At 50.8% G+C, this 27,206-nt stretch overlaps 1 protein-coding gene across 13 annotated transcripts in view; it reads right to left on the bottom strand.

Moving 5' to 3' along the window:
• KDM2B (lysine demethylase 2B) overlaps nucleotides 1–27,206 on the bottom strand; it is a 131,561-nt gene that overhangs the window by 65,332 nt on the left and 39,023 nt on the right. For 8 of the 13 annotated variants that reach the window (XM_074321539.1, XM_074321537.1, XM_074321543.1 and 5 more), the window contains 5 exons: nucleotides 20,410–20,588; nucleotides 20,131–20,237; nucleotides 9,564–9,657; nucleotides 8,533–8,686; nucleotides 1,570–1,685 (listed from right to left, as the gene is read on the bottom strand). In XM_074321539.1, the coding sequence (XP_074177640.1) occupies nucleotides 1,570–1,685; nucleotides 8,533–8,686; nucleotides 9,564–9,657; nucleotides 20,131–20,237; nucleotides 20,410–20,588 (650 nt within the window). Of the gene's footprint in view, nucleotides 1–1,569; nucleotides 1,686–8,532; nucleotides 8,687–9,563; nucleotides 9,658–10,807; nucleotides 10,982–11,046; nucleotides 12,318–12,353; nucleotides 12,484–13,029; nucleotides 13,555–20,130; nucleotides 20,238–20,409; nucleotides 20,589–27,206 lie in introns of those variants that run through there. The other 5 variants (XM_074321546.1, XM_074321548.1, XM_074321547.1 and 2 more) reach the window with 5 other exon arrangements.

Raw genomic sequence — 27,206 nt, forward strand, 5'->3', positions numbered from 1 at the left:
CACCCAAATGGTGCCTGTCTCCCAAACACCATGAATAACATCCCCCAGCCCAACCCTGGGAAAGGGAGGGTGGGCAGGCGACAGAGAAGAGAGGCACCCACGTCCACAAAACGAGACCCAGTCTGCAGATCCGGGCATCCCGGGCAACAAACCTGCCAATCTGAAGGGAAGCACTCTCCCTTTTGTGCACTTGGCCACTGCATGTGGCTAACGTGGTCCCCGGGACGCCCCTGAACAGAGTTCCTCCGTATCAGGATGCAAAAAGGTTAGATATAGACATGCTGGCGAAGACTCTGCCTTATGTACATGATTCCGTGAAGACCCAGGCCGGAAGATAAGACCAGGAAAGGCAGGGACTCTGAGCAATGGGAATCTGCCTCCATGAGACATTTCTTTAAGGTCCAGACACAGCAACACCTCTTTGGGGCAAAAAAGTCATCTCCTTGGCAAAGCCCAAGAAGACATGGTATGGTCTGTCCATCCACACAGTGGAATATTATTCAGCCATGAAAAAGAACGAAGCACTGACACATGTCAAAACATGGATGAAACTTAAAGTCATCACGCTATAGGAAAGAAGCCAGTCACAAAAGGCCACCATTATGATTCTATATATATGAAATGTCCAGAACAGGCAAATCCATAGAGACAAAGCAAATTAGTGATTGCCAGGGGCTGGGGGAGGGGAAGCGGGGAGTGACTGCTAATGGGGACTGGGTTTTTTTTTGGGTGAGGACAATGTCCCGGAAGTAGACAGAGATGATGGCTGCACAACATAGTGACGGTGCTCAATGCCATGGAATTGTGCACTTTCAATGGTGAAATGTATGGTATGTGCATTCTAGCTCAGTAAGAAAAAAGGAAATATTTGAATAACAGTAAGAAAAAAAGGAAAAGATATGGGCCCTTTTTGCCCCCGTTTCCCCACCCTTGGACCTGTCTCAAATGCCTGGGAACACTTGATCAAGTTCCAGCATGGGAAAGAGGGTGGCAATTTCCCAAGTAGCCAGTGCTTTTCAGGGGATGCTCATGGAGTACAGTGGAAGTCACACATCACCTGAGACAGCTCAGAGGCAGAACCTGGGAAAAGCACAGACACTGGCCTCCTCGGGCTCTACATCACATCTGGGGGCCATCACATCCCCGAGGACACGAGGCCAGGACATGACCTTCTTTCCAAGGTCTCAGCCCCCCTGCAAACCACAGCAACAGCCACCACGAAATTCCCCACACTCCCTCGAATCCCTTGTCCACGTGAGAAGGAAGAAGATGCAGGGTACATGACACCTCACGGTGCTTTCTCAAAAGACACTTCCTCTTTGGCAAGGGGATTTTGGCTGCCACCAACCTGCCACCGGCCTGGAGGTGAAGAGAAACTCCCGGGGTTTTGGGAGGGGCTCCTGTGGTCACCCCCTGCTCCGTAGAACCAGGACCAAGACCTGGCTTGAGGCAGGAAGCGGGAGGGAGGGGGGACATCAAAGGACTTCAGAGTGACTTGCCTGCACACCCGAGCACTCGGCAGAGCTCAGGGGCCGGCAAGCCCACGAGGAGAGAAAGAAGCCGCCTTACCCGTGTCCTGTCCTCGATCTCGTAGATCCGCAGCTGCATGGGCACGTTAAAGCTATGCAGGATGTTTCCGCCGAATACCAGAGAGTCTACAGGAGTGTAGACTGCATGGATCCAGCCTGGTGTGGGGGGGAAAGACAAGGTCAGCCATAGGCCCAACCTATACCAGCATGCAGGAGGGCATAAGCGGCCCAAATGAGCCCCAGGGCCGGGGCGGAGCGTGCTCGGGGATGCCCGAGGGAAAGTGGAGCTCTGGCCGGCCTAGAGGACTCAGGCTGGCAGCCAGCTGGACCACTGCAGGCAGTGTCTCTGGCTAGCTCAAGTTGGGTGATGAGCAGCTGACCAGCCCCTCCTCTTGAGGACCTTGATGACAAAGGTTTCCTCATGTTGTTTCAGAGCTGGCTGCAGCAGGCCTGTCCCCCGTCCCAAGCTGGCTGGGAAGCTGGAAACCCCTCACTCTGGCTGTTCAAATGTCCTTGAGCCTTTTGCTGGATATCCCAGGGACTTTCAATCTCAGGGAGGGTCACAAAGGATTGTTCAGGGCCACAACTAAGAAGTGACATCTTACCAGGGCTGCAGGCCCCCCTTTCCTCTGTCCGAGTCCACCTTCTGCCATCAAAGCCTGCAAGGCGCATTTTCAGGTGGTCTCCATGGCCACATGACACTTGTACCCCACATCAGCTCTGCCATACAGGCCGTCAGCTGCTGACAAGTCTCTCTAGTGCCGAATGCAGCTTCTTAATGGCTTGGGGCACCTTGGGGTTTTTCATCTCCTGAGCTCCTAGCCCAAAGCCTGGCACAGTAACCATGAAAATGATTATTGAGTCCTGCCCTGTGCCAGGCAGGGCATAACTTATTTCTCACAAAATCCCTAAAAAGTATATACTGTATTCACCCCAATTTACAGATGAGGTGACTGAGGCAGAGAGAGTAAAGTCACTTATCAGGATTAGAACCCAGGGAGTCAGCCCCACTTGGTCTATAAAGCTTAGGGACAAAGCAGGACACCTAATTCCTTCAGCGACTCTCAGACTGGCCATATTTCAAGTACTCAGTATATCTACAGAAGGCTCCCGTTCCCGGCATAGACAGCGCAGAGCTAGGGGACAGGTAATAAATCTCCTGATCCACGCCCATTTACAGATGCTGAAATGGAGGCTGAGAGAAGCTAAGTCCCTTGCTGAATGAAGTCACAGCTGGTAAGTGACAGCACCTCCGTTTTTAACCGCTATGCTGTGTTGCCACTACATCAAAGGTTAGCACGGGCTTGCAAGTCCCAGGAGGCAGGCCTGCCAACACGGAGGGGAGGCAGAGAGAAACGCAGAGAGAAACGAGAGACGGAGGCAAAGACAGGCCAGGCAGAGGGGGAGAGACTCGTGGTGAAAGACACAGGAAGAGCAGAGGGGGAAGGGGACAGGCAGGGACAAGCCAAGATGCAGAGCCAGGCGCCACCATCCCTTCTCCTCCCGCCCGAGCAGTCCCACCCTCTTTCCTCCCGTGAGCTGAACACATGCCAGCCGGGAGTCACAGACAGCCATGGGTGGCCACGGCTGCTGGAGCAAAGCTGCCACCTGGGAAGAGAGTGCGGAGGCTGCAAGGCCACTGCAGACATCTGGGCCAATGGTCCTCCCCCGGCTCGAGGCACTGGGTGGGACAGAGCTGGCGGTCCTGGGGGGAGGCCAGGACAAGCCCACCAGCCAAGAGCACAGGAACGAAGGCTTTATGTAATCTGCTTGCACTGCCACTGGCTCGGGTGTGGCAGAGGGAGCCGCTCTGCCAGTAGGTGTGCCCTTGTCCAGTCACCTGGACCTCCGTCCCCACCCCCTTCACGCCCTCTGTGCAGATGAGTATGGCTGCCCTTAAACGCTCCAGTTTCCACATCTGCTTCAGCCTCTGCGTCCACTGTGCGCTGCGTGATTTCCTCAGCTATGTTTTTATGTGTCCACCAAGCAGAGCTACTCTGTTATGATTGTTACCATCAGCAGTATGTAAGCAACGTTTCCTAAGACTGGACCTAGGACCCCCGGGTTTATGCACATGCTCACGGCAGGTGAAGCCTGAACGGGGACAAGGATTCCTGGGTCCTGTTCCCACGCTCCTCACGCGCCCCCCTAGCGTCCTGCAGAAAGGCCAGGTTCGGGGGCCTGGGTGCGACACTGCCCCTCTCCTGGCCTCCCTGTGCCCGTGTGAAAAGAGGGAGACCGCTTCCCCCCTGTGGACAACTTGGTGAGCAAGAACTCACTCCACCTAAGCACCTGCCACCTAGGCCTTGTCTGCTGCAGGGCTTCGGAAAGAACGGGACCCACGTGACTCGCATTTATCAGCCCTGGACTCTCCTCCTCTCCTGTCAGGTGGCAACACAGACACACCTGACTTACATCTGTTACCCTGATGTGTGAGCACAGAGGGCAACAGAAGACAGGTGCTGTTGCCAATAGGGCAGCAGGGAATCTACTCCCAGTAATAAATACTCCCATTCAAGAGGTTCTAGAAGCTTCTACCTGTTCTCCTCTCCTCCCCAAGCCAGGGCCTCACAGGTGGGTCAGACAGCCTCTTCTTGGATTAGTGTCACTGTCACATTGCACCCCGCCAGCCCTCCCTATGTCTGTTCCATTACATAAACGCTTCCCTCCAGAAGAACCAGAGAGGGGAACTAATATTGTTCGTAAGCCCCATCCGATGGTGTGGGGACAGAGCCAGGAGTGCAGTTTCCATGGTCCCGGCCTCACGTGGAAAGGTGCTGGCTCAGGTAGTAAATGGCCATCAACTGTGATTGGATGGCCATGAGCTAGTTGGCCGTCAGCTGTAACCAGTGAACCATTGGCCACTAATATAACTGCCATGGCTACGCTAGCAGCAAATGGGGGCTAGCAAGAAGATGGTGGCTGAGCTAGCAAGCGCGGATTGCAGTTGACACGGTGGATTGCAGCTAGCAAGTGGGGTTGGTTGGCAGAGAGAAGTGGATGGCAGGTTGAGGATAGTGTGTCTCCTGCTTCCTGTGTCTCCAACCCAGCTGCCAGCGAGAATATAGTGGCATGACTCCCCTACCTACGGCTCCAGGGGTGTTCCTTTCTGGCCTCACCATGTCCTGCGTTCTTATGTGGGGAGTGGGACCACAGACCCTGCATGACACCCTGCATGACAGATGGCATCTCGTTTGCCGCACCCCAGAAAGCAGTAGAGAGCAGGTGTCCCAGGTGGATGACTGGGCTAGGGAGGCTGGCATCTGCTTCCTGCTCCCAGGCCAGAGTCACCAACGACATGAAGGCATTAACAGAGGCTATTCAGGCCAAGCAACCAGGGACAGAGCCAGTCATGGAAGGAAAGCAGGCAACCCACAAAACCTGAGCCCCCCTCACCCCCAGAAGGACAGCAAGGGCCCATGGAGTCTCGCCCACAACCCAGACTTCAGGATTCGGAATCCAGGGCCCCTACCCCTACCCCGCCCCTACGTTTGTCTATTTTTGTGGCTATCTTTTCACCTTTGCAGATGTAAAACCCAAGGGCACAGGACTCAGTGCCACACAGAGGCCCACAGCCTGCTTCCTTCACGAGCACTGACCCACTCACTCCCTATGCCGGGCCAGGCCTGGGGCTGGGCACTGCAGCTACCACGATGAAGGATGGCCTCTCCTCTCTGGGACCTGGAAGCTGGCACCAGGGGCCCAAACTGGCAGGCCATGGTCTGCATTGGGGCCCAGGGGTGTGTTTAATTTGACCCACCCGTGTTACAAAAATGGGAAAATTTGCCAAGACCATCTGAATTGCTTCCTTCCCTGGAAAAATGAGAAGACAGGCTCACCAGGCCCCATTCCCGCCCCGCCCTAACTGGCTGGAGCTGAGCAGCGGTTGCCCCATTTCCCACAGTCCCCCCACCCTCCACCTCAAGTCTGCTTCACTGCCACTGTTTCCCTGCTCTGTACCCATTTTACAGATGGATCATCTGAGGCTCAAGCCTTGTTACACTATTACTAAGTAACAACTGGTTAGTTTCTCAGACCTGCCCACATCTAAGAAACTCCTGGGGCTACCATGAATTTTGGGTCTTAGGTAGATTTTACTACAAAGTAAGTATGGGAAATACTTCCAGGCCAGCACGAGTCACTGACCCCAGGTTCCTTCCCAGGTCCCTATGTTGGGCTCTACCATCCTGACTGCTGCCTGGCTGGACATGCACTCAGAACGAAGGGACTTGCTCACGTCCTCCACAGCACCTTCCAGACTGTCAAGTGGGCCCTTAAGAAAGTTTGTTAAATGAGCAAATATCTCTCCCAAAGTCACACAGCCAAGAAAGGGGACCAGATCCCAAGTCTACCGACTCCTAGGCTAACAGGGAACCAGGTGGGCCTTGAAACTAGACACACCAGGGTTCTCACCCTACCCTGTCACATATTAACTGTGTGACCTTGGGCTAGTTTGTTAACCTCTCTGGGCCGCAGGAAACTTCCCTATTTGAAAAAAAGCTGCAGGGGGGATATGATTTTTCTTCCATGCTTGTAGAGAAGGTAAATAATGTACATAAAGTATTTGCTGCCCAGGAATACCAATTATTATTATTATTAACCATAGTACACCTGGGTAGGTGCAGCCAGAGAGGGAGGCCGAGCCCATGAATGGAGAAGGTGTAAATTTTCATAAACTCAAAGCTATCAAATTAAAAGTACTGCCCTTTATTTGAAATTATGTACTTCTGACATTTTTAGTGTCAGAATAGTCTTCTTTTCATGAAACATCAGCAAAAGTTGATTCCAGGTTGTTGTTTTTAAATTAATGACCACCTTTCGCGAAACTACTAGTAACCCTGTATCAGCTTCCAACTTTTTTTTTTTTTTTTAATTTTCTTGGTCCGTGAAATTAGTGCCTGGAAACTACATGTACCCCGGCGTCTGAGAAGGTGACAACTTCCAACTGACCCTTTTTTGACTTCCCCATAATCCAGGAAAAGTCCTGGTGTCTCAGTCAGGACCCTGTAGGGACAAGGACAGAGACAGAAGTCGTTGCCTGCTTGCTGAAGTTCAAATCCACTTCCTGCCTTCAAGCGCCAGTCACACCCCTGCTGTGGCTCAGCTGTTGCTTCTCCAAACATTTTCAGACTTGCTTAAGTCACCAAAATTAACACCCTCCTATATGAGCTTTGCATGAAGCCCTGAGAGAAGAAGGCCCATCCTTCCAGGGAGGGTGGGAGGCCTTCAGTCAGGCGACAGGGTTGGGAGGGATCTTAAAGGTCAGCCCTCCCCCTCCCCCTTTGTAGAGAGGGGAAGAGACCAGTCTAAGGTCACAAAGAGAGTTAGTACCAAGGCCAAGAGCATTCCAGTTTCTTTGAATCCACCACAGCCAATCGTCCAACACACATTAGGGTACCACCTCCTTCCTGACTGTCCATGCCACATCATCGGGGTTTGGACCATAAACACCCCACCAACTACAATCCCTTCCTGTCCCAAGCAGGGGTGCCTCCCCTCCCCGAGTCAAACAGGTTCGAGGATGGACCTGGGGCCATGGTAAAATTCACCCCCACTAAACCCCACCACCACTTCCCTAATAGGGAAGTCTCCACCTTCTGTCCAGCTTTCTGGAAGAGCCAGTATGCAGATCCCATCCCCAGGTGAGAAGTGCTACCACAACCACCCCCACTTCACTTGATATCATACACTAGTGCTTGATGTCCAGACCCAAGGCCAGCTTCCAGCCCAACTCTCAGAAACCAAAGTATGACCAGCTTCACCCCATGAATCTTAGCGGCCTCAAAGGATACTCTTATCATAAGGTCCAAGCTTCCACACAGTGGCAAATTCCCTGCAGGCTCCTTGCACAACCATGTATAGCCTCTATTTGTATATCTCCAGTGATGAGGAGCTCACTACCTAGCAGAGCAAATCATTCCAATACCACTCGGCTATACCTCTTCTTCCAGGAGATGCTCCTTCAATTGGCTGACTGCTGTTACCAGACACCTTCACTTCCCGAGGTAAAACAACCCAATTCCTCCTCCAAATTCATCTCACCTGAGGTATCCAGACTCTTCTTTCTCCAGGTCAACCTACCCTCCAAAGTACAATAACCAAGAGGAACACAACTTCCTATATGTGGCCTGTACAGTCACTCTGTACAGTGGGACTGTCACCTCCCTCATCTCAAACAAAATGCTTCCCTTAATGCAGCCTAAGACCGCAGCCCCTGACTCCTAGGTCACCTGCCACATCCACCAGTGACTCAGCCTGTAACCAGCCCAAGCCCTCAGGCCATCTCCAAATAGCTGCAGGCAAGTACGTGTTCACTCACTCAGTCCTCACAACCACCAAGGGAAATCTTATTCCCATTTTAGAGATGAGAACACTGAGGCACAGAGCGGTGAAGCCACAGCTTATAGGGAGCAGAGCCAGATTCAAACTAAGGCCATCCAGTCTGGCTCCAGGGTGAGTGCTCCTTCATTACTATCCTCTGCTGTAGTTGTGGAGTTAACTTTCGTTTTAGAGTGGGGAATCCAAGTGTGGGAATGGACATTGATCCCAATTACATTTCATCTTGTTCTGCTGGAAGGATGCTGTCACTCTGGATCATTCCCTGATGACACATTCCCCTCTAACCAAGCTTTGGGGCACCTCTGTAAAATCCCCTGCCCCCAGGGCCTGCCACCCAGAGTCCTCAGGGTAAACCTACCTCTCCCTCCCCACAGGACCATCCTCTGCAAGCAGGAAGTCCTGGAGAAGGCATTCAAACTAGGGAGGGCCTAGGCTTTCTCCTAGGAGAGAATTCTAGCCCACAGGTAGAGCGATACAGGTTAGATGTGAGAGGAAAACAGGGATGATTTTCCCTGCAGCTAGAGGTCTGCTCCTCTCAGGAATTGCCAATGGCTAGGAGGCCCAGAGAAACCCAGTTGCTTGGCCTAAAACGTTGGCTGAGGCCACAGGGACACGGGACACAGTAGCTGATCACAAGCCCAGCGCCACCCTCCCAGGAACCTACCGGAAGGGATGAAAAACGTGTAGCCCTGTTTCAGCTCAATTCTTTGGCAGCGCTCCACGCGGTCTCCCAGGAAGATGTCGCTCTGTTTACCTGACAGCACCCACTCCTCATACAGTGCCAAATTGTGCAGGGTTGGGGGGATCAGCCAGAAGATCTTGGGAGAAAAAGGAGGCAATCAGCTGAAGATCCAGACCGAGTCTCTGATTTTCTCCAGGCTCGACCATAACCCAAGGACACAGCTCCACCTGCCTGGGAAGGGGGAGGACACATCCCCGGGAACCCCACCAGGACCAGGCTCAAAGGGACTCTGGTGTGGCAGGAAGGGCTGTGCCGCCCTTCTGGGACATCCCTAGCCTGCCTTTAGGGAATCTCTGTCACGGATGAAACACCAGGGTGGGAAGACTTCCTGGACTAGGTGGAACACTCTTTCTCCTGAGCCACGGGCTTTGCTGGTGAGGTGGGGGAAGGAGAGAAAAGGCAATTTCCGAACTTGTATGATAAAATGGCCCAATAAATAAACCCGGCTTGTGCTCACTCTGGAGAAGGAGGAAAAACATGTGGAACCAAGTGGGATGACTTCCCAGCCAGAATTTCCTCCACCATGTTTGGTTAAAACAAGCACACACACAGAGCCAGACAAGCAGGGTGGCACATATATATTCTCAGGGAGCACCCACATCCCTGCAGAGAGGCCTATATCTCCATGCGGATGTGCAAATGAAGCAAATGAAGCAGGAGTGTCCTGAATGCTGGAGTTTCTTGGGAGCCACATCTGGAGCTCTAATTTGGCCTAAGGTGCTTAGAACATCAGACTGGGTGAGCAGGTGTAAATGGGTGACCAAATGTGATGCAAAAGAGGTGACCTTGATCTTTCCCTCCAGAAGACAGAGATGGCCCCAGGGGGACCAAGTGGCCCTGAGAGTACTCACAGGCCAGGGGCTGCCTGCAGGAGGGGGGCAGAAAGGGAAGGTGATCGAGCCTGCCACGCAGAAACAGCCAGAGATGTACAGAATGGAAGAGACTCAACTCACCTTCCCACCGCGGAAAACATGGTACCAAACGGAAGTGCCTCCAAAGTCGATGTGGAAGTCAGTGAAACAACCTTTCACGCTCATCAGACAGTACCTGCAGCACAGAAGCAGGGGAGCAGGAAAAAAACAACTCAATGCCTGAATCACAGGGGGTGAATGAAGAGCTTCTGAGATGCTTGATCTTCTGCCCTTTTATCAACGCTGACACTGGGGAATTTTCTTTGCTTTGCTTTTTTTAAACCCAAATCTAATTGGAGTTCCCCATGGGGGAAGCCCCTGTGGTCAGGTGACCCATCTGAAGCATTGGCCACCTGCCCCCCAGGGCTGAAGGAGCCTTTTCTGTTTTCAGGTTCCCACGAGAGAGCTGGCAACCCACAGGCCACTTGGGTCCTTCCTCTAGGAAGGTTTCTACTCTTGGCCAACTCACATTCCTATCCAAGAAAGAAGCTTTCTTTCTGCTCCTTCACAGCTCCTATACCTGCAGCTCTCCCACACTGCCAGGCCCCTTTGCAGCAGCTGGGTCCCCTAGAATTCAGTTGTAAACCACCTTCATAGCTTGCCAATTCCTGGTCCCCACTCATCTCCTCATTCATTCAACAACTGCACAGCCAACCAGCATTCCAGCTCAGAGCGAGGCAAAAGATCCCTGCCCTTCAGGATGGGACACTCTTGGAGCACTGCACAAGCAAAGTTAAATGGCAAGACCAACTGCAACTGACGGCAAAGTAAGCAAAGCACCTAAAAGTACAGGGGTACCAGCCACAAAAGAACACACCACGTATGAATCCACATCTATGAAATGTCCAGAGTAGGCAAATCGACAGAGACAGAGTAGATTACATTAGTGATGGCCAGGGACTGGGGGGAAGACGTTGGGAGGAAGTGGGGAGTGACTACTGCTCAAGAGTACGGGGTTCCGTTTTGGGGTGATAAAATGTTCCAAAATTGATTGTGGTTGCACAACTCTGTAAACATACTAAAAACCATTCAATTGTACACTTTAAATGGGTGAATGGCATATGACTTACATCTCAAAGCAGCTAAAAAATAGTAAAGGGATTAAGAGAAGCCCCTGGGAGTGGGGTGGTGGAAAGGCAGAAGTGGGGAGAGGGCGAGAGGGAGAGTCTGGGCCTCAGAGGCTTACGCTGGGGGAGTGCATTCGGGCGGGAAGGAAACCAGTCAGCAGTCCCCCTTCTGAGCTCTAGCAAGGGGCCAGATAACCTGGCTTCATTACAGGAACTCACCAGTCTCCTCCCATCTCCCTGGACATGCTGCTCTCCTAGAGGTGGGCAGTCCTTAAGGAGGAGCGGGGACAGCACAGGCTTCCAAGTCCAGGCCTGACAGACAGGGGTGCCGGAGTCCCCCCTCCTCCCCACCCCTTCCCACAAGAGCCACCGGAGGCACGGATGGGGCAGCCTCCCCAGGGCTCATGCTCATGCACCTTGGCACCTCCGGAGGCCCGCGCACCGCTTACCCCACTGACCTCTTTTCCCAGGTGCACTTTGCTTTTCCATGGTTTGGGGACGAGGGGAGGAATGGGGCGGGGACGGGCAGGGAGGAGCCAGCAGCGAGCGGGAGTGGAGATAATGAAGGGCGTGGGGGCTGGGCTGAGCTGGTTAGAAGGCTGGAGGGCTCCAAGTGCCTCCTCCCTCTGGCTGCCTTGTGCACCTCACATTCAGGTGGACCCCGGGCTCGGCAGTATGCAGGCAGCGTGCCCCGTGTCCCTCCTCCGGATAGGCTGGAAGGAGCCTTAACCATGTGTCTGCAGGAGGCTGACAAATCAGAAGGCCTTCCCGCACATCAGAGCCCCGCTGCCTAGCAACCCCATCGGAGGGGTGTAGTTGACAGCACAGGACGCAGCCCTGTCACGAAGACAGGCTCGGGCTCGGGCTGCGGTGCTGGCGCTGGGGTTGTTAGTCCCAGCTCCGACTGGGGCTCCACACCCTCTCTCCTCCGCTCCAGCCCCAGCCCCAGCCCCAGCCGTGTCCCCACTCTGAAGACCCGGGTGATCCTCTTCTCTCCAAGGAACTGGGGGTGTAGGGGGAGTTTGAAATCCTAACCTTACCACCACTCCACAGACCACACTGGCCTCTTCTCTCCAAGCACCACTTCAAAATATTAGTCCTCATTTTCCTAAAACCACCTCCTCTTCCTCTCAGATTTTTTCTTTCTTTTTTAAATCTAACCTTGGTTTCCACCCCCTCCAGGCCTCAGCAGAATGGTCTAAGGGAAACAATTTAAGTGTGTGTGGGGCGGAGCAAGAGATGCACTTCCTTCAGTCTGCAGCTGTGTGCTCAGCCAGGTGCCCACATGGGCGAGGCCCCAGGCCTACAAGGCCAAACGCCCACCTGAGCCCAACCTCCTGCCCCAGCCCCAACCTCCCAGCACGTGTGGAAAACAGAATCCCTGTGAGCTGCAGCTGCTGTGGGCCGGGAAAGTTCTCCAAGTTGAGCTTGTGTCTGATCTGCCCTCCCAGTCACCCTCCAGCATCCTGTAAGGTCCCTGGGAACTTGGGGGCGCCACTGCCAGACCTGCCTCCTAGAGAGGCCCCTCCTCCTCCGTCCCTCATTTCCCGGCCGCCAGGCCTGGGCTGCCCCTCCCGCCTGGCAATTGCATGCATTAAGGCTGCATTAGGACGACCAGGGTGACTGTGACAGGGTGGCTTTGTCCCGGCCCCTGCGGCCCCTCCAACCGTCACCCCAGCCGGCCCTCCTGCTGCCAGGCGCTCCTTCAGGGTCTCCCCCCTCACTCCTGCTCTCGCTTGCTCTGGCGTGACGCCTTTGCACTGACCTCTACAGCTTCCTCTTCCAAAGCGCACCGCAGTCACATGGGCACCCCGGCTCGGTGCCACGGCGGCTAAGCTCTCCCCGCGGCCGGCCAGCCAGCCTGGCTTCCGCCAAGGCCTCCCCCTGGCCGGAAAGCCGCGCCCCTCGACACCCCCACCCACAGTCCAGTGGCTTGTGTCGGAGAGCACCCTCTGAGAGTTGGGGGATGAAAATCGGAGCCCCGAGCTAAGCCTCTAAAGGGTTCCCGCCTCCCAAGGCCGGGACTGACTGGGGAGGAGCTTCGTGGAGGGGGTGCTGCACCTGCCGCACCAACTTTGGGGTGCTGCCTGAGGCCTGGAGAGCAGGGAGGCCCCAACCCGCCCTTTTCCTTCCAACTTCACTAAACTCCCGGGCAGCTCAGGCGGCGTCCCCTCGAGCAAAGGTCTGGCGCGGGGACCTGGAAGCCTAGCACTGGGTGACGGGGCTGGAGGCGCCGACGCGAGCACACACACTAGACACTTACTCGCAGCCCCGGGAGACACAAAGAGCTGCTTCGCGACACCACCGTGCAGCCCGCGGGCGGGAGGCCACCCCCACCCCGCCCCGGCGCGCCCCAAAGGCGCGCCCCAAAGAAGCGGAGGCGTCAGAGGGGCACAGCTCGGGGACGCCCGCCCGGCCCCGCCCGGCGCGTCCGCGGTTACCCTCGGCGGAGGCGCGGCTCCCGGGTGTCCCGGGTGTCCCCTTCGGGGCCAGAGACTCGACGCGCGCCCAGCCCTGGCGACCGGAGCCGAATCCCCTCCACAGCGCTGCAAGGCCCCAAGCCAAGGACCGTGGAGCCCCCGCTCGCTTCCTTCCTTCCTCGGGAAGCCGGGCGCAGGCTGCGCTCATCCCCGCTCTGAAACTGAACACCGGCGCGGCGCGGCGGCCGCCAAGGAGGCGGAGGGAGGCCACGGCGGCGACAGGGAAGCAAGCGCGCCGGTCAGAGCCAAGGGACTCCGCCGCCCCCTCGCCCCGCTGAGTGCAGGCACAGGGTAGCTCTCCCCAACCCCGTTCTACAGGCAGGGGCTCGAGGTTCCCCGCAACCGTTTTCAGGGAACGTGGACCCCGTCCTGCTGCTGGAGGTGAAGACCAGCAAAGCCACCTTCCTTAAATGTGCCCATGTTGGCACGGCTAGAGAAAGGACCAGTGCTATGGGCTGGAGAGATGTCAGATCCAGGGTATGGCAGCCCAGAGACCTGGGATGCAGCGCTGGCCCTAAGAGAGACTAACTATGTGACCTTGGACAACTTCCCCTCTGAGCCATTTCCTCCTCCTAACAGCAGGGAGGTGACCTGAAGTTCAACTCTGCATTCTAAGATGCTTTTTTGCTGCCCCTCCCCCTACCTGCCCCCTTAGTAACTGTACAACCCTACATCACGGAATTATTGTGGGAAATACATGTTAACACCTACCTGGCACTATGATACTTTGATATTTAACACAATTTTCACAACAGCCCTCTGAGGTCATTCCCAGGATTGTCCCCATTTTACAGACAAGAAAGCAGAGTCTCACAGGTAGTGACTCGCCCTGGTCACTACCCTACAGTAGTGGTCCTTACCCAAGCAGCCTGTCTTGAAATTTCTCAGCCCCTTCTACCCAGGTCTACCTGGTAAACCCCAACACTCTCAAAAATCGGACTGCAGTTACAGCCAAACCTCCACCACTGACTTCTGGCTGAAGAAGTTGGTCCAGCTCAAATCAGAAATCCCACCCTCCAGGGCATGCTCATCAGGGCCACTGCCTGCCTCCCACCCTGTCCCCACACCCTTCCCCAAAACCACAAGGGGGCAGGAGACCTGTGTATAATAACCTCTGCAGGGGCAAAAATCAAGCTTCTCCATTCTTTGACCAAACACCACCCACTGGGGCTACCCACCAATGTATCCAATTATCAAGTGCTCATAATAATAGCTGTTTACATGCACATTAACTTTTCACCCTTCAAAAACCCCATAACCCCCATTTTAGTGAAGTGAACACTGAAGCCATTCCGAGGTGGTCAACACCCTGGGCCAGAGTGTTGCTTCCTGGTGTTTATGGGATGGCCTGCCATGAGGTTAGACTGTGAACTCTTTGGAACTGGTTGGATTTTTCACCATAGGTAGGTTTTGCCTATTTAAAAGAAAAAGTAGTAATTACCAGAACTATATCACTCTTCTTGGATTTGAGCACCAGTCATTGAGTAGGTATCCTTTAGTAAGGGCTTTGCCACACACACAACGGAGGTGAAGTTAAATGAGCTAAGACAGAAGGGCCTGCAAGCGAGACCAGGCTGTCCACATGGGAGAAGTATCACTCCTTTTTTAGTCACAAATGCCTCAGCTCCTCGACGGCAGGAACTCTGTCACCTTCATCTGTGTAATTGCAGCACCTGACAACAGTCCTATAATGATTCTCATCAGCTGTGTGACACTGGACTAAATCCTTCCCCATCTGGAACTCAGTGGCCCCATTCGTTTAACTAGTCAGGGGCCTCTCACTGGTGGTCCTCATGCGTCAAATCAAGTCCTAGATGTGCTTGGTTTGGCCAGCACTGTTTTTTTTTTTAAAATTGTTTTGAAAGCCTGCCTCTCCAGTTATCCACAAGCCACACCAGCCCCTACTGTCTTACACTCAGTTGCTACACCAATTACCTTGCATTGAAGCTCTATGACCTCCAGTTTTCTTGTCTGTACAAGAGGGATAGTCACACCTGCTTCCAGTACTGCTGAGGGATGCGCTAAGCGTCTATCACAGTGCCGGGGTCCATACATGGCCACACAGAAAAGGCTGGCTTTATTTGTTCCTCTTTTAAAGGTAAAAAGGTAGTGAGGAAAAGCCAGGAATCCACAGCTTCCTCCCTGTGTGACGTGAGCAGCCTCTCTAGGTCAGTGTCCCTGTCTGATCCGTTACACAGGGATGATCATTTACGATGTCAGTACACACGGCTGATGAGAGTGAAAAGGTGAATGTGGGTTGCAGATACATGCCCTACGGAAGTGTGAGGGAGAGGAGATTGAAAAGCAGAGGATGTAAGAATTCCAATGGCCGCTGGAGCCCTGTGTGTCCAGGCCACATGGACAAGTATCTTGCCCCTTCTGCTACAGGCTCTGTCTTCCCCATGGTGTGGGCAGAGATGATACAATCCCCACTTTGCAGAAGGTAAAACTGAGTCTCTAAGAAGAGATGAAAAGACTTGCTGTGACCACCAGCGTAGCAGAGGCAGCCCTTGAAACTTGCTCATCCTGTGCCCATTTTCATCCTGTTTCAGCTCTGCACCTCAAAATTTCCCCAGTTCTTCCTGCCACCCCCAGAAAGTACACGGGGGGAAAAATACAGTCAGCTCTCAATTATTTGGGAGCCAAACATTGCTGAGCTTTTGAGCGCTTTCAGTCCACAGCATATTTCCATTAGGCTAGCAACCTCATTTTTGCCAGCCCTGTGTGCTCCGGGAGCACATGAGGAGAGAAAAGACTTGCTAATTTCCTTCTGGAATGAGTTGTAATACATAATGATCCGAAATGAAAAAGGTATGCCCATGTCATACACCTAGGAGATTGTGAAGCCTTTAAAACATGTCCAAAATTCTTTGATACGCCTCCCTTCCAGAGGCAGAGCCAAATTCCCCTCCCCTTAAGTGTGGGCCAGATGCAATGACTCACTTTTAATTAATAGAATATGGCAGAAGTAAACAGTATGCAACTTCCAAAATTAGGCCTTAATAGGCACTGTGGCTTCCTTCTTGCTCTCTCAAACCACTTGCTCTAGGGGGACCAGCTACCATGTCACAATGATACTCAAGCAGCCCTGTGGAGTGGCCCACATGATGAAGAACTGAGGCCTCCTGCCAACAGCCAAGTGAGTGCGCCACCTTGGAAGTGGGCCCTCCTGCTCCAGTCCAGCCTTCATATGAGTGCAGCCCGGGCCTGTCTTGACACAAGCTCATCAGAGCCTCTAAGCCAGAACCATGACACTACACCACTCCTGGATTCCTGATCTACACAAACTGTGAGGTAATGTCTGTTGTTTTATGTTGCTAAGGTGTACTTTTCTTTTTTTAAGTTGTGAAGTACTAGAGTAATCTGTTATGTAGCAATACACAACTAATACAGGGACACTCCCAAATAATCATCATTGTTTATATGATTATAAGGAATTTTCCTAGACAATTCCATCCAGCCAAACCATTTCTGCAGCCTCGAGATGGAGGGGAAGCAGTAACAGAAATGCACAGTGCAGCTGACATTCATCCAGTCTATCCCTTTCTCCTGCTTTATGTTTCTTCACGACACTTATCACCTAAAGTATACTATTCACTTGTTTGCTTGCCTGTCTCTTCTACCAGACTAGAAGCTCCATGAAAACGGGGAGTCCACCAACTAATTAGAATAGTGTCTTGCACATAAAAGGCATTCAATAAATGCAGCAATAGATAACTAATAAGCTAACATGCTTTTGACAAATCTTTTGTCGACTACACACTTGGAACTACTCCCTCGAGAACTGTCACCACCCCTTACCTTAAGTATCTCAACCAAAACCCATTAAAATTCCTAACCCCTCATGACGACTGAGCAGTATGAATCTGGAGCCAAGGAGAAGGCAGTGATGGTTTGTAACACTTCTGTCTTCCCTCCTGCAAACCCCCAATGCCGGTGGCCCGGGAGCTGTCTCCACTCTCCTGGCAGCTCCAGCATGAAAGCTCTGTGACTTCTAGAAACAGTGTCATTGTAATTAAACTCCACAGAACCATTCTACAGTCCAAGAGGACTTCATCATCATGGGATTTTTACCTTGCTTATTAAATGAAATCAGCATTCTTTTCAGCCGAACAAATGGACGAGTTCCAAGGTGACAATTCCTCCCTAACAAGGTTCAAATCCTATAACAAGTTCCCACAGCCACTGACAGAGTTTGTAAATCTATTTGCCACACAAGCCAACCAATAGGTCGAAGACATGTGGTCCTAGAAAATTGTGTGTGAACCTTTTTTGAATAATTACATAGGATTCTCGATGTATTAAGAATTTACTATTTATGGGCCGGCCTGATGGCTCTTTAGAGCTCCATGCTCCTAATTCCGAAGGCTGCCGGTTCGATTCCCACATAGGCCAGTGGGCTCTCAACCACAAGGTTGCCAGTTCAATTCCTCGAGTCCCTCAAGGGATGGTGGGCTCTGCCCCCTGCAACTAAGATTGAACACGGCACCTTGAGCTGAGCTGCCGCTGAGCTCCTGGATGGATCACTTGGTTGGAGCGCATCCTCTCAACCAAAAGGTTGCCAGTTCGATTCCTTGACTCCCGCAAGGGATGGTGGGCTGTGCCCCCTGCAATTAGCAACAGCAACTGGACCTGGAGCTGAGCGGCGCCCTCCACAACTAAGACTGAAGGGACAACAACTTGAAGCTGAACAGTACCCTCCACAACTAAGATTGAAAGGACAAATTGACGTGGAAAAAAGTTCTGGAAGTATACACTGTTCCCTAATAAAGTCCTGTTCCCCTTCCCCAATAATATCTTTTTAAAAAAAAAAAGAATTTATTTAGAGAAATCTTTCAAAAAAGCAAAATTCATCCCTGAATGTCTCACGGAGGCAGAGAGGCATAAATTAACTGAAATCTCTGTCATCCAGTGCTGTCTATTTTACCTTCCCAGACACATGTCCAGTTCGTCCTCTGCTCTCCTCTCCCCTGGCCCATCATTCACCCTCATCTTGACAATGCAATTGGTCCTCATCCCCTTCTTAACCTCCACCTCCTTCAATCCACTCGGCATGAGGGAAATGTGCAGAATGCAACTCTGAACACATCCTTCTCAGATTCAAATCTCAGAGAGGTTTCTGACTGCTTAGGAGAAACAGACCCCTCACTATGGCCTGTCAGGCCCTGCTCAGCTTAGCCCACCCGTCCTGCACGCACTGCCAGCCTCACCGGCAGTCCTCCCGCCCCCCCGCCCCAGCCCCCCCAGGCTCTCTGCACACAGACAGGAAAGCTCTTCCCAGGCCTCTTCAGCTAAGTAACCCCTCTCTCCTTTAGGCTCCAGCTCAGAGACGCGTGCCCTGCCCTCCCTGACCAGTGACCCCCTGGTACGTGCTCCCGTAGCACCAGGGGTCTCTGCCTTGTGGCCTCATCACAGCTGCAAGGTTTTGTTTCTCTGGTTATTGGATTAACGTCTGTCTCCCAGATAGACTGTAATTTTCATGAGGGCAGGGACCTCATCCAGTTTTCTCCTCACTGTATGCCCAGTGCCCAGCACCCATCGGTTCTTCAGTACGTATACTGAATAAATGAACGAATGAATCAATCAATCAATGAGAGCCCTGGTCTGCCTCTAATTAACCTCTGAGTCCCACACTCTTTCCTCAAGTTCGATCCTCTTGGTTCCTTCAGGGCCCTTGGCATTTCTCTACCTCCATCCCTCCCCACTTCCCTCCCATCTCCTCTGCCATTTAAAGCCCAGGTTCACTGGCTCCTCTCAGAGGACTTCCGGGTGCCACCAGCTGAAAAGGATTCCTGCTGTCCCTTTCCCCTCCTGTAGTGTCTCCCTCTGCCTGGGGTGAGAGCTACACCTTATGCCTTGTGTTAACGTGGCACATTCTCTGGAGAGAGTAGGGGCTTTTAGCCTTGTTCATCACTTCCCTGTCCCAGGGGCTCCTTGAGCCCAGTTGCCTTTGATGCAGCCCAGATCCAAGGAGTGTACGGGGCTTCAGCTTTCAGGGAAGGAAAAACGCCTGAGAAATAATTAAAAAGAGAGAGAAAGAGAGAGAGCTTGAAAGCAAAATCTTGAGAAGCCCAGGGCCAGCATGCTGGCCTCCCTTACAAAATCTGGCACAGAGTCTGTATTCAATATGAACTGAATGAAGGGAGGATTGAATGAAAAGTTCACAGCCTCTAAGGTCCTCAGGGCGGTCCTGGCAGCGGGGCTGAGCAGAGATGCTAATGGATTTGGGGCATCAAAGCCAACTCTTCTAGGAAGCCCAGAGCAACAGTCTTGCCAGAGACAGCCAGCGTCTCCTTCCCAATTTGGAAATGGAAACACAGACAGCCTGAGATTGCAGGAGCCCCAAGCTGACTTCCTCCTCGCAAGGGTCCGTCACGCAAATTCTAGAACATGCAGGGGCTTAGAGATGCCTCTGCCTGTGTTAAGCAATCGGTCTCAGGACTTGCTGGTCACACCACATGTAGTGATGCCCCTGTGACTGGATATGGCCACCTACCCAGCCCAGCACCAACCTCCCACTTAGAGGGCACCATTTAAAGAATGTCTGGTGAGGAAGTGGTCTCTGGGCTTGCTCTGGGAAAGGTTCTTCTGGATCAGAGGCCCTGGGTCTTGACAGCAAGAAGCCAAAAAAACACGAGGCCCCTACCCATCCCTCAGCAAAAGCAGCATTGATGGTGGGCGAGCCTCCCTGAAAACACCCCCTCCCAGGACACGCTGTCACTCAGAGATAGCAGACAAAAGTTTGACAAGTGTGCAGACACACATGTGTGCACACACGCGCACAGAGACGGTCCCCATTACTCTTCCTCCTCTTCAGGTCATATCCCCTGGGGAGAGCTGGCAGGGAGGCCAAAGGACCATCTGGAAAGAGACGGCAGCCCCAGAGCAGAACACAGAACCCCTGCATTCCAAGGAAGCAAGTTGCCAACCTGCCCACACCAAGGACCCCCATCCCTCCCATCCCTGTGGTGCTGTGGCCTCAGCCAAGGCTCACTTCCAGCCCCCGCCCCCAAGGCGGGAAGTCACCCCCTCCCAGCTCCCGCTGTCAGCCAGGCATCTTACTTCTTCACTTTTGGGTACTTCATCTCTGCAATGGCGTTCGTGGCTTCCATCTGCTTCTCCTTCAGATGCTGGGGCCACATGTTGTCCACCCAATCCACCAGATCTACCTGAAAGCCAGACCACCGTCAGCACATCCTGTCTCTGGGTGGCCCAAAGCTGGGCTCGGTCACCACCTCCCTCCCTCCCTCCCACCTTCCCCAGGTGGGCACAGACAGCAGGGCAGGCAGGGCAAGGCCGGGAGGCAGAAGGTGTCAGGGGGAGGCCCTCGGCCGGCCCTACCACAGTCGGACGCTTGACCAAGTGCTCCAGCTTCGTGTGGCTGAATTCCAGGCTGATGACGTTGTACAGCTTGTCCCGCTGAGCCTCGGGCGTCTCGTAGTAGCGCACAAACTGGGACATGCTCATCTCTGTGCCCTTCTGGGTGTTTACATCCATCACGTCCACTACCCGCCGGCTACCTGGGGACAGAATCCACACGCTGCTGGTTCCTCCCGGCTGGGGATCCAGGTCCTACTTGGGAGCCCCCATAAACCAAAACCTCCTTCTCCGGGGTTCCCGATTTACCTCACCCCTATGCTGTGTCAGCTCAATTACCTCGTCCTGTCAGTTCTCACTGAATCTCGCCGAGCCACCTGCTTCCTCCAACACCACGGCCTTCACTCTAGTCCACTCCCCTATGCCTGCCCTCCACGGTGACCTCAGAGCCTTCTAAGGTTCTCCAGACCATGCCTCCTACCCGCCCTCCACACTGCTGCCCACCTGAGCTTTCTCAAACAGAGACCCAACCATGGACACTCCTCTCTCTGCTTCAAATATCAAGGGCTCCTCAGTGCCAACAAGAGTCCCTTTGCACGGCACTCAAGGCCTCTGTGTTTATTCTCAGCACTAGGATAAGACTTCTCTCCCCAGACAATTAGCTATTCAGTAGTCTGTGAGGCCAGGAAAGGTACTTGGCTTCACCCTGCCATCTCTTCTCACAGGTTAATTGTGAGCAGTACACCAGACGATGCTTACAGAAGTCCTCAGCACAGGGGCTGGTATGTAAATGAATGGGGTCCCTCTGTTATTCCGACACTGGTCACAACTCCTAAATACGTTTGTCTACTTTGTTGTCTTTCTTCCTTCTACTCTGTAATCGTCATGAGGGCAGGAGACTTATCTGTCTTGCTCACTCTTTTACCCCAAGTATCTGGGGAACTGGGCACAGAGTAGGAGCTCAGTAAATACTGTGGAACAAATAAACAATAAATATTGGTTGTCCTGTACAGCATGTGACATGTGACCTCTCATATGCATGACTGAGCTTCAAAGAGTGAATGTCCCTCCTCAGGAAAGTCCAGCCTTCATCTCAGCAGTGAACTCCATGCTTCTGACTATTTCCCAGAAAGAAGGGAATGAGTTCTGGAGCCTTCGGTGCTAACCCTGGGACAACAAACCCTCATGGAAACATGGCCCTTTTGGAGACTCTGATTCCCCGTCTGTAAAATGGGAATCATCATGGCTCTGGCACTTCAGCCAAGATGGAAGCAACAACTGAAGCTCAGTGGATGCGCTTTGAAAGGGGAGAAAACAAAGACAGACAAAGCAGACTGCCAAATTCGTGGGGCTTTATGATAAAAGCTGGTAATTCCTGTCTGTTAGGACTGGGATGAGAGCTCACCACCTGGTAGGACCCCAATTCCCCATTAGCTCAGTGACAAATATACAGTCCATGGAGACTTAGAAATGTGTAAACCGGAAAAAAAAAGAAGAAGAAAAGAACAAGTGGCAGGTGAGCTACCCCCAAAATTAAAAACAAACTAAGCAATGAGTGCGCCTACCACCCGTTTTTGTATGGCCCACAGCTAAGAATGGTTTTTACGTTTTTAATGGTGGAGGGGCCAAAAAAAAAAAAAAATCAAAATAATAGTATTTTGTGACGTAAAAATTACATGAAACTCAAACTTCTGGATCCATATATAAAGTTTATTGGCACACAGCCACACTCACTGGTTCTCATGCCTCTCTCTGGCTGATTCCATGCTACAACGGCCAAGCTGAGTAGCTGACGGAGACTGAATAGCTGGCAAAGCCTGAAATATTTACTCTCTGCCTCTTCACAAAGAAAGTGTGCCGACCCTTGAATCAGACAAAATCCTCATGGAGCTTACATGCTGATGTTGAGTAATATTCCATTCCCATCCTGTTCACTGCTACTCGCCCAGCTCTGTGCACAGACCCTGCCCCGTGGCAGGCCCACGGTCAGTTATTTGCTGAATAAATACACAGTGCCTTTCACCTAGTAAGAACTGGACAATAAAAGGCATGCCCTAAGCACGTAGAAGAACTTGGGTGTTACTATCTTTGGGGTTTAGTATCTAATTTTCACAACCACCCCAGGAGCTCAGTCAGACTATCCCTGTTTTACAAATCAGGAAACCAAGGTCTAGAGACGAATGTGATTGGCCCAAGACCTCCAGAACATACTCTTTCTACGGATTACAATAGTTTCTTGAGCGCTTCAGCACAGGCAAGCTCTCTACACAGGTTAACTGTGGGAACAGTTCTGTGAGGTACAACTTCAATTACACCCATTTGATGGATGAGAAACTGAGGCTTGGACAACTAACTTGCTCCAAAATGTCCAGTCTGGAGCCCAGGTGCTCATTCCTACCCCCACTCACATGCTGTCCTACTCAATACTGAATCCTGATCACGTGTGAAGGTTGAAAAATGATCCTGCCTTCTTCAGTGGCTGGCTCCTGGCCCCACAGATCCTGGGAAGCATGGGAGAACAGTTTTGTCTGCGTTGGGAGTACAGAGCCAGCAGGGGGCACCCCTGAACTTTGCTGGAAATTCTGGCATGCTTTTGGCCTGGCTGGCTCCTTACTAGGAACAGGTGGGCTCTGCTCAGCTTTTCCGGAAAGCCCACCTGGCAGAGAGCCTGCTGTTAGAATCTGGGAACTGAGGGCAGAACAGGCCCCAAAACCTCTCTCCCTGTCTGCCAGCCTCCCACCTACCTCCCCCTGCCTCTCCTCCCTAACTTTGCTCAAGGTCATGTCTGTGAAGTCCCCTGTGGAAGGGGGTTTGCTGGCATGTAGGTATCGAGAATCACAGCCCTAGACATTTCTGCAAATCAGAAACGAAGATCTGGAGCCCTTCTGCCCCCATCAGCGCAATGCAGTGACAAAGCAAGACTTGGTGGGTTCAAAGCCCTCCTGGGCCTCAAGCCCCTCAACTTCTTTCCCCATCTGTCACATGGGGGCAGCCAGCCCACGGGGTTGTCCCGGGACTGAAATGAGATAATGCACGTGAAAATGACACTCCTGAGAAGTGCCTGCATGTAGGCTGGCACAGTAATCAACCAATTCCTTCTATTACAGGTGGAGAAAGGGAGGCAGTGGGAAGTCAGAGCCGGTTTAAACCTCTTAAGATCCTAAAACATACCCAGGATGGCTAAGGGGTGAGGGGTTTTTATGGAGAGGAGGTGATGAAAATGTTCTAAAATTGACTGTGGTGATGTTCGCACAAATCTGTGAACAGACCAGAAACCACTGAATTGTACATTTTAAATAGGTGAATTACGTGATACGTACATTATATCTAGATAACGCTGTGACTAAACAACAATAAAAAAAAACACCTCAGGCACTAAATGACCAAAGTTGGTTTTGCTACCAGTATCGTTTTCTTTCCAAAGTCTATCAACTCAAAACACACATAATCAGAAATGTAAATTACTCAACCATAGAAAGAAATGCCGTACCGATCCTTGTTACAACATGGAGGACACTCAAAAACATTACGCCGAGTGACAGAAGCCAGACACAAATGGTCACGTGTTACATGATGCCCTTTGTATGAAATGTTCAGAACAAGTAAATCCACACAGAAAGGAGATTCGTGGTTGTCAGGGGCTGGGGGTGCAGGAATGGAGTGATAGCTCATGGGTATGAGTTACCTCTCAGGGTGACGAAAATGTTCTGCAACTAGCAGAAGGAATGGTCGCACACACTGTGAATGTACTACATGCCACTGAACTGTACACATTAAAAGGGTTCATTTTACGTTATGTGAATTTCACCTCAATTTTTTTTTTAAAGCAGTGTAAGACACTATTTTAAATCTCATATACTTCCTCCACTCTGACAAGATCAGGTTTTCATTTCTTCTGCTCCTTCTCTCCTTTTACCTAATTGTTTCTGTCATGTGAGTCTTTCCCGTCCTCACGGCCTAGGAACTTGGACCATGGACTCTTTCAGCTCCACAAACTGGCCACAATGTCCTTCCCTCCCCCAGCCAGGTGTGCACAGGGGCTCGGTTCTTACCATCCTAACTGAGGGCTTAGGGATGTAGGCACAGAGGGAAAAAGCTAAAGAAAGGCCAGGAAATGACCAACACAATTTAGGAATGTAGTGGAATGGAAGTGTAGAACCGTGGACCCCCCCAAAAAATATATCTACCCAGAACCTATGAATAGGAACATATTTGGGAAAAGGGTCTTTGCAGAAGTAATTAAGGTAAGGATCTCCAGAGATCATCCTGGACCTAGGGCAGGCCTTACATCCAATGACTAATGTCCTCGTGAGAAGGTCATGTAAAGACAGAGGCAGAGAGAGTGATGTGTCTACAAGCCAGGCAATGCCTGGGCTACCAACTGGAAGAGGCAAGGAAAGATTCTTCCTCAGAATCTCTGGGAGGAAGTAATGCTGCCAACACCTCAATTTTGGACTCTGGCCTCCGAAACTATGACAGAATTAAATGTTTGTAGTTTTAAGCCACCCAGAGTGTGGCACTTTGTTGTGGCAGCCCCAGGAAAGGAATATAACACAATGATGACCTCTGGAGCAGGAAGAGTTACACAGGAGCATCTAAGGAATTGCGATGCTTCCAACCTGGGTGGCAGGTGCTCATTTCCATTCTCCTTTAAACTTTCTGGCATATGTAAGATATTTAACATACATCCTCCCCCCCAAAAAATGGGTCAAAGGACTCAGATGTTTCAGATTCCAGTCTTTATAGCGTAAGATTTTTTAGGCAAGGTATCCCAGTGTCCTCATCAGAAACATGGAGATAAGACAATCTACCTCAAAAAAAAGTTGTGAAAAAAATTAATATTCAGACAACTAATGCTGGAGGCAAATGAAAGGCCATTAAGGACACCAAAAGTGCCACAGCATCTCGCTGCACAGAAGTTAAAGATTTGCGTGCAAGCCATAGCTTCCCGTCCCTGTCAACCTAAAACAAGAAGACTGTATACATAAGCCCCTTTCCAAAAATTCTGACTCACCAACCTGATCCCCAAACTTGCAAAATAACCATAAAATTAGGATCACCACAGAATGGTAGGTCATCATCTCAGTGTTCTATAAAGTTGGTATTATGTATGATGCCAACTTATATACAACCCAATTCAAAAAAGACTATAATAAAAAGATTGCACTAGGCCATAAGAAAAGATGAAGCACCGCCATTTATGACAACATGGATGGGTCTTGGGATTATCATGCTAAGTGAAATAAGTCAGACAGAAAAAGTCGAGAACAATATGACTTCACTTATATGTGGGATACAAAACTGAAAGCAACAAAGGAACAAGACAAACAAACAAAGAAACAAAAACTCAATAGACACAGACAACAGTTTAGTGGTTACTAAAGGGGAAGGGGAAGGGAGGGTGTTGGAAGAGGGGAAAGGGGGTCAAATATATGGTGATGGAAGGAGAACTGACTCTGGGTGGTGAACACAAAACGCAATATACAGATTATGTATTATAGAAACTTACACTTGAAACCTATATAATTTTACTAACCGAAGTCACCCTAATAAATTTAATAAATAAAAAGTAATAATAAATTTAAAAAAAGACTTCAGCCCAAATCTAGTTCTAAAAAATCCCCCTAAAACAGAGTAAATTTACCTGCTTTTATTAGCATATATTATATATACATGTGTGATATACATATAATGCATGTAACACATGTTTATATAAATATATTATACAAGTAAACATTAGTATAGATATATGTGCAATACATGTGTATGTACATTCAGAGAAACTCTTTACAATAAATTAGACGTCATATATTCAGTTATTTATGGTCAGTACACATCAATGTACAAATCACTGCCATTTTTTTAAACACATAACACATGCCTTAAAGGACATAACTATCCACATGTAATTGTGAGTAAAATGTGGGCACAAAAGTGTTTTCAAATAAGTGTACACCTTGCATACATCATACTTACGTTTTGTAAAATAGCTTATGCAACACTTGTAAATTCACATTTAATCCCATGGATATATACCTCCCCCACAGGCATGCATAATAATCTATAAATTATCATTTTCATTCTTAGTCCAAACGTAGACAAAATGAAGATCATCTGGGTGGGATTCATTATCCTTTGGTAAATGCAAGAATAAACAACAAATCATACTTTGTGAAAAAGAGGGATAGCTTTAAAATTATCTACTTTAATAGTATCATTCAGTTCAGGATGCAATGATTTGCAAAATTGTGGCTTAACACCCGGAAAATATTTACCTTGCAAATGTCAAGGTGTTAAAAACATAAAACTAGTCTTGGGGGAAAAAATTTAGTAATAATTTAAAAAATAAGGAAATAAAAATTTTAATTTTAACTAAAAAAAAAAAAAAAAACAGTTGTGGAATAACTGAGATGACCGACATAAAATAGAAGATACAACCCAGAAGCTGGCTCCCTCCTCTCCTGGGCCCAACCTCAGTTCCTCCTATGCTGCTAACAGACTTACCTCCAGGGTTGTTGTGGGTTGAATTGTGTTCCCCAAAAAGAAATGTGCAAGTCCTAACCCCAGTACCGGTGACTGTGACCTTATTTGGAAACAGGGTCTTTGCAGATGTGATCAAGCTAAAATGAGGTCATACTGGATTAGGGTGGGCCCTAAGCCACTGACTGGTGTCCTTATAAGACAAGGGATATTTGGATAGGGACACAGAGGGAAAACAGCCCTGTGAGGACGGAAACAGAGTGGAGTGATGTATGTATGTATGAGCCAAGGAACGCCGAGAAAACCGGCAAGCAGAGAGGCTAGAAGCGGCGAGGCAGGAC

Source organism: Rhinolophus sinicus, linkage group LG16 (assembly GCF_036562045.2).
Source record: "Rhinolophus sinicus isolate RSC01 linkage group LG16, ASM3656204v1, whole genome shotgun sequence".
Taxonomy (NCBI): Eukaryota; Metazoa; Chordata; class Mammalia; order Chiroptera; family Rhinolophidae; genus Rhinolophus; species Rhinolophus sinicus.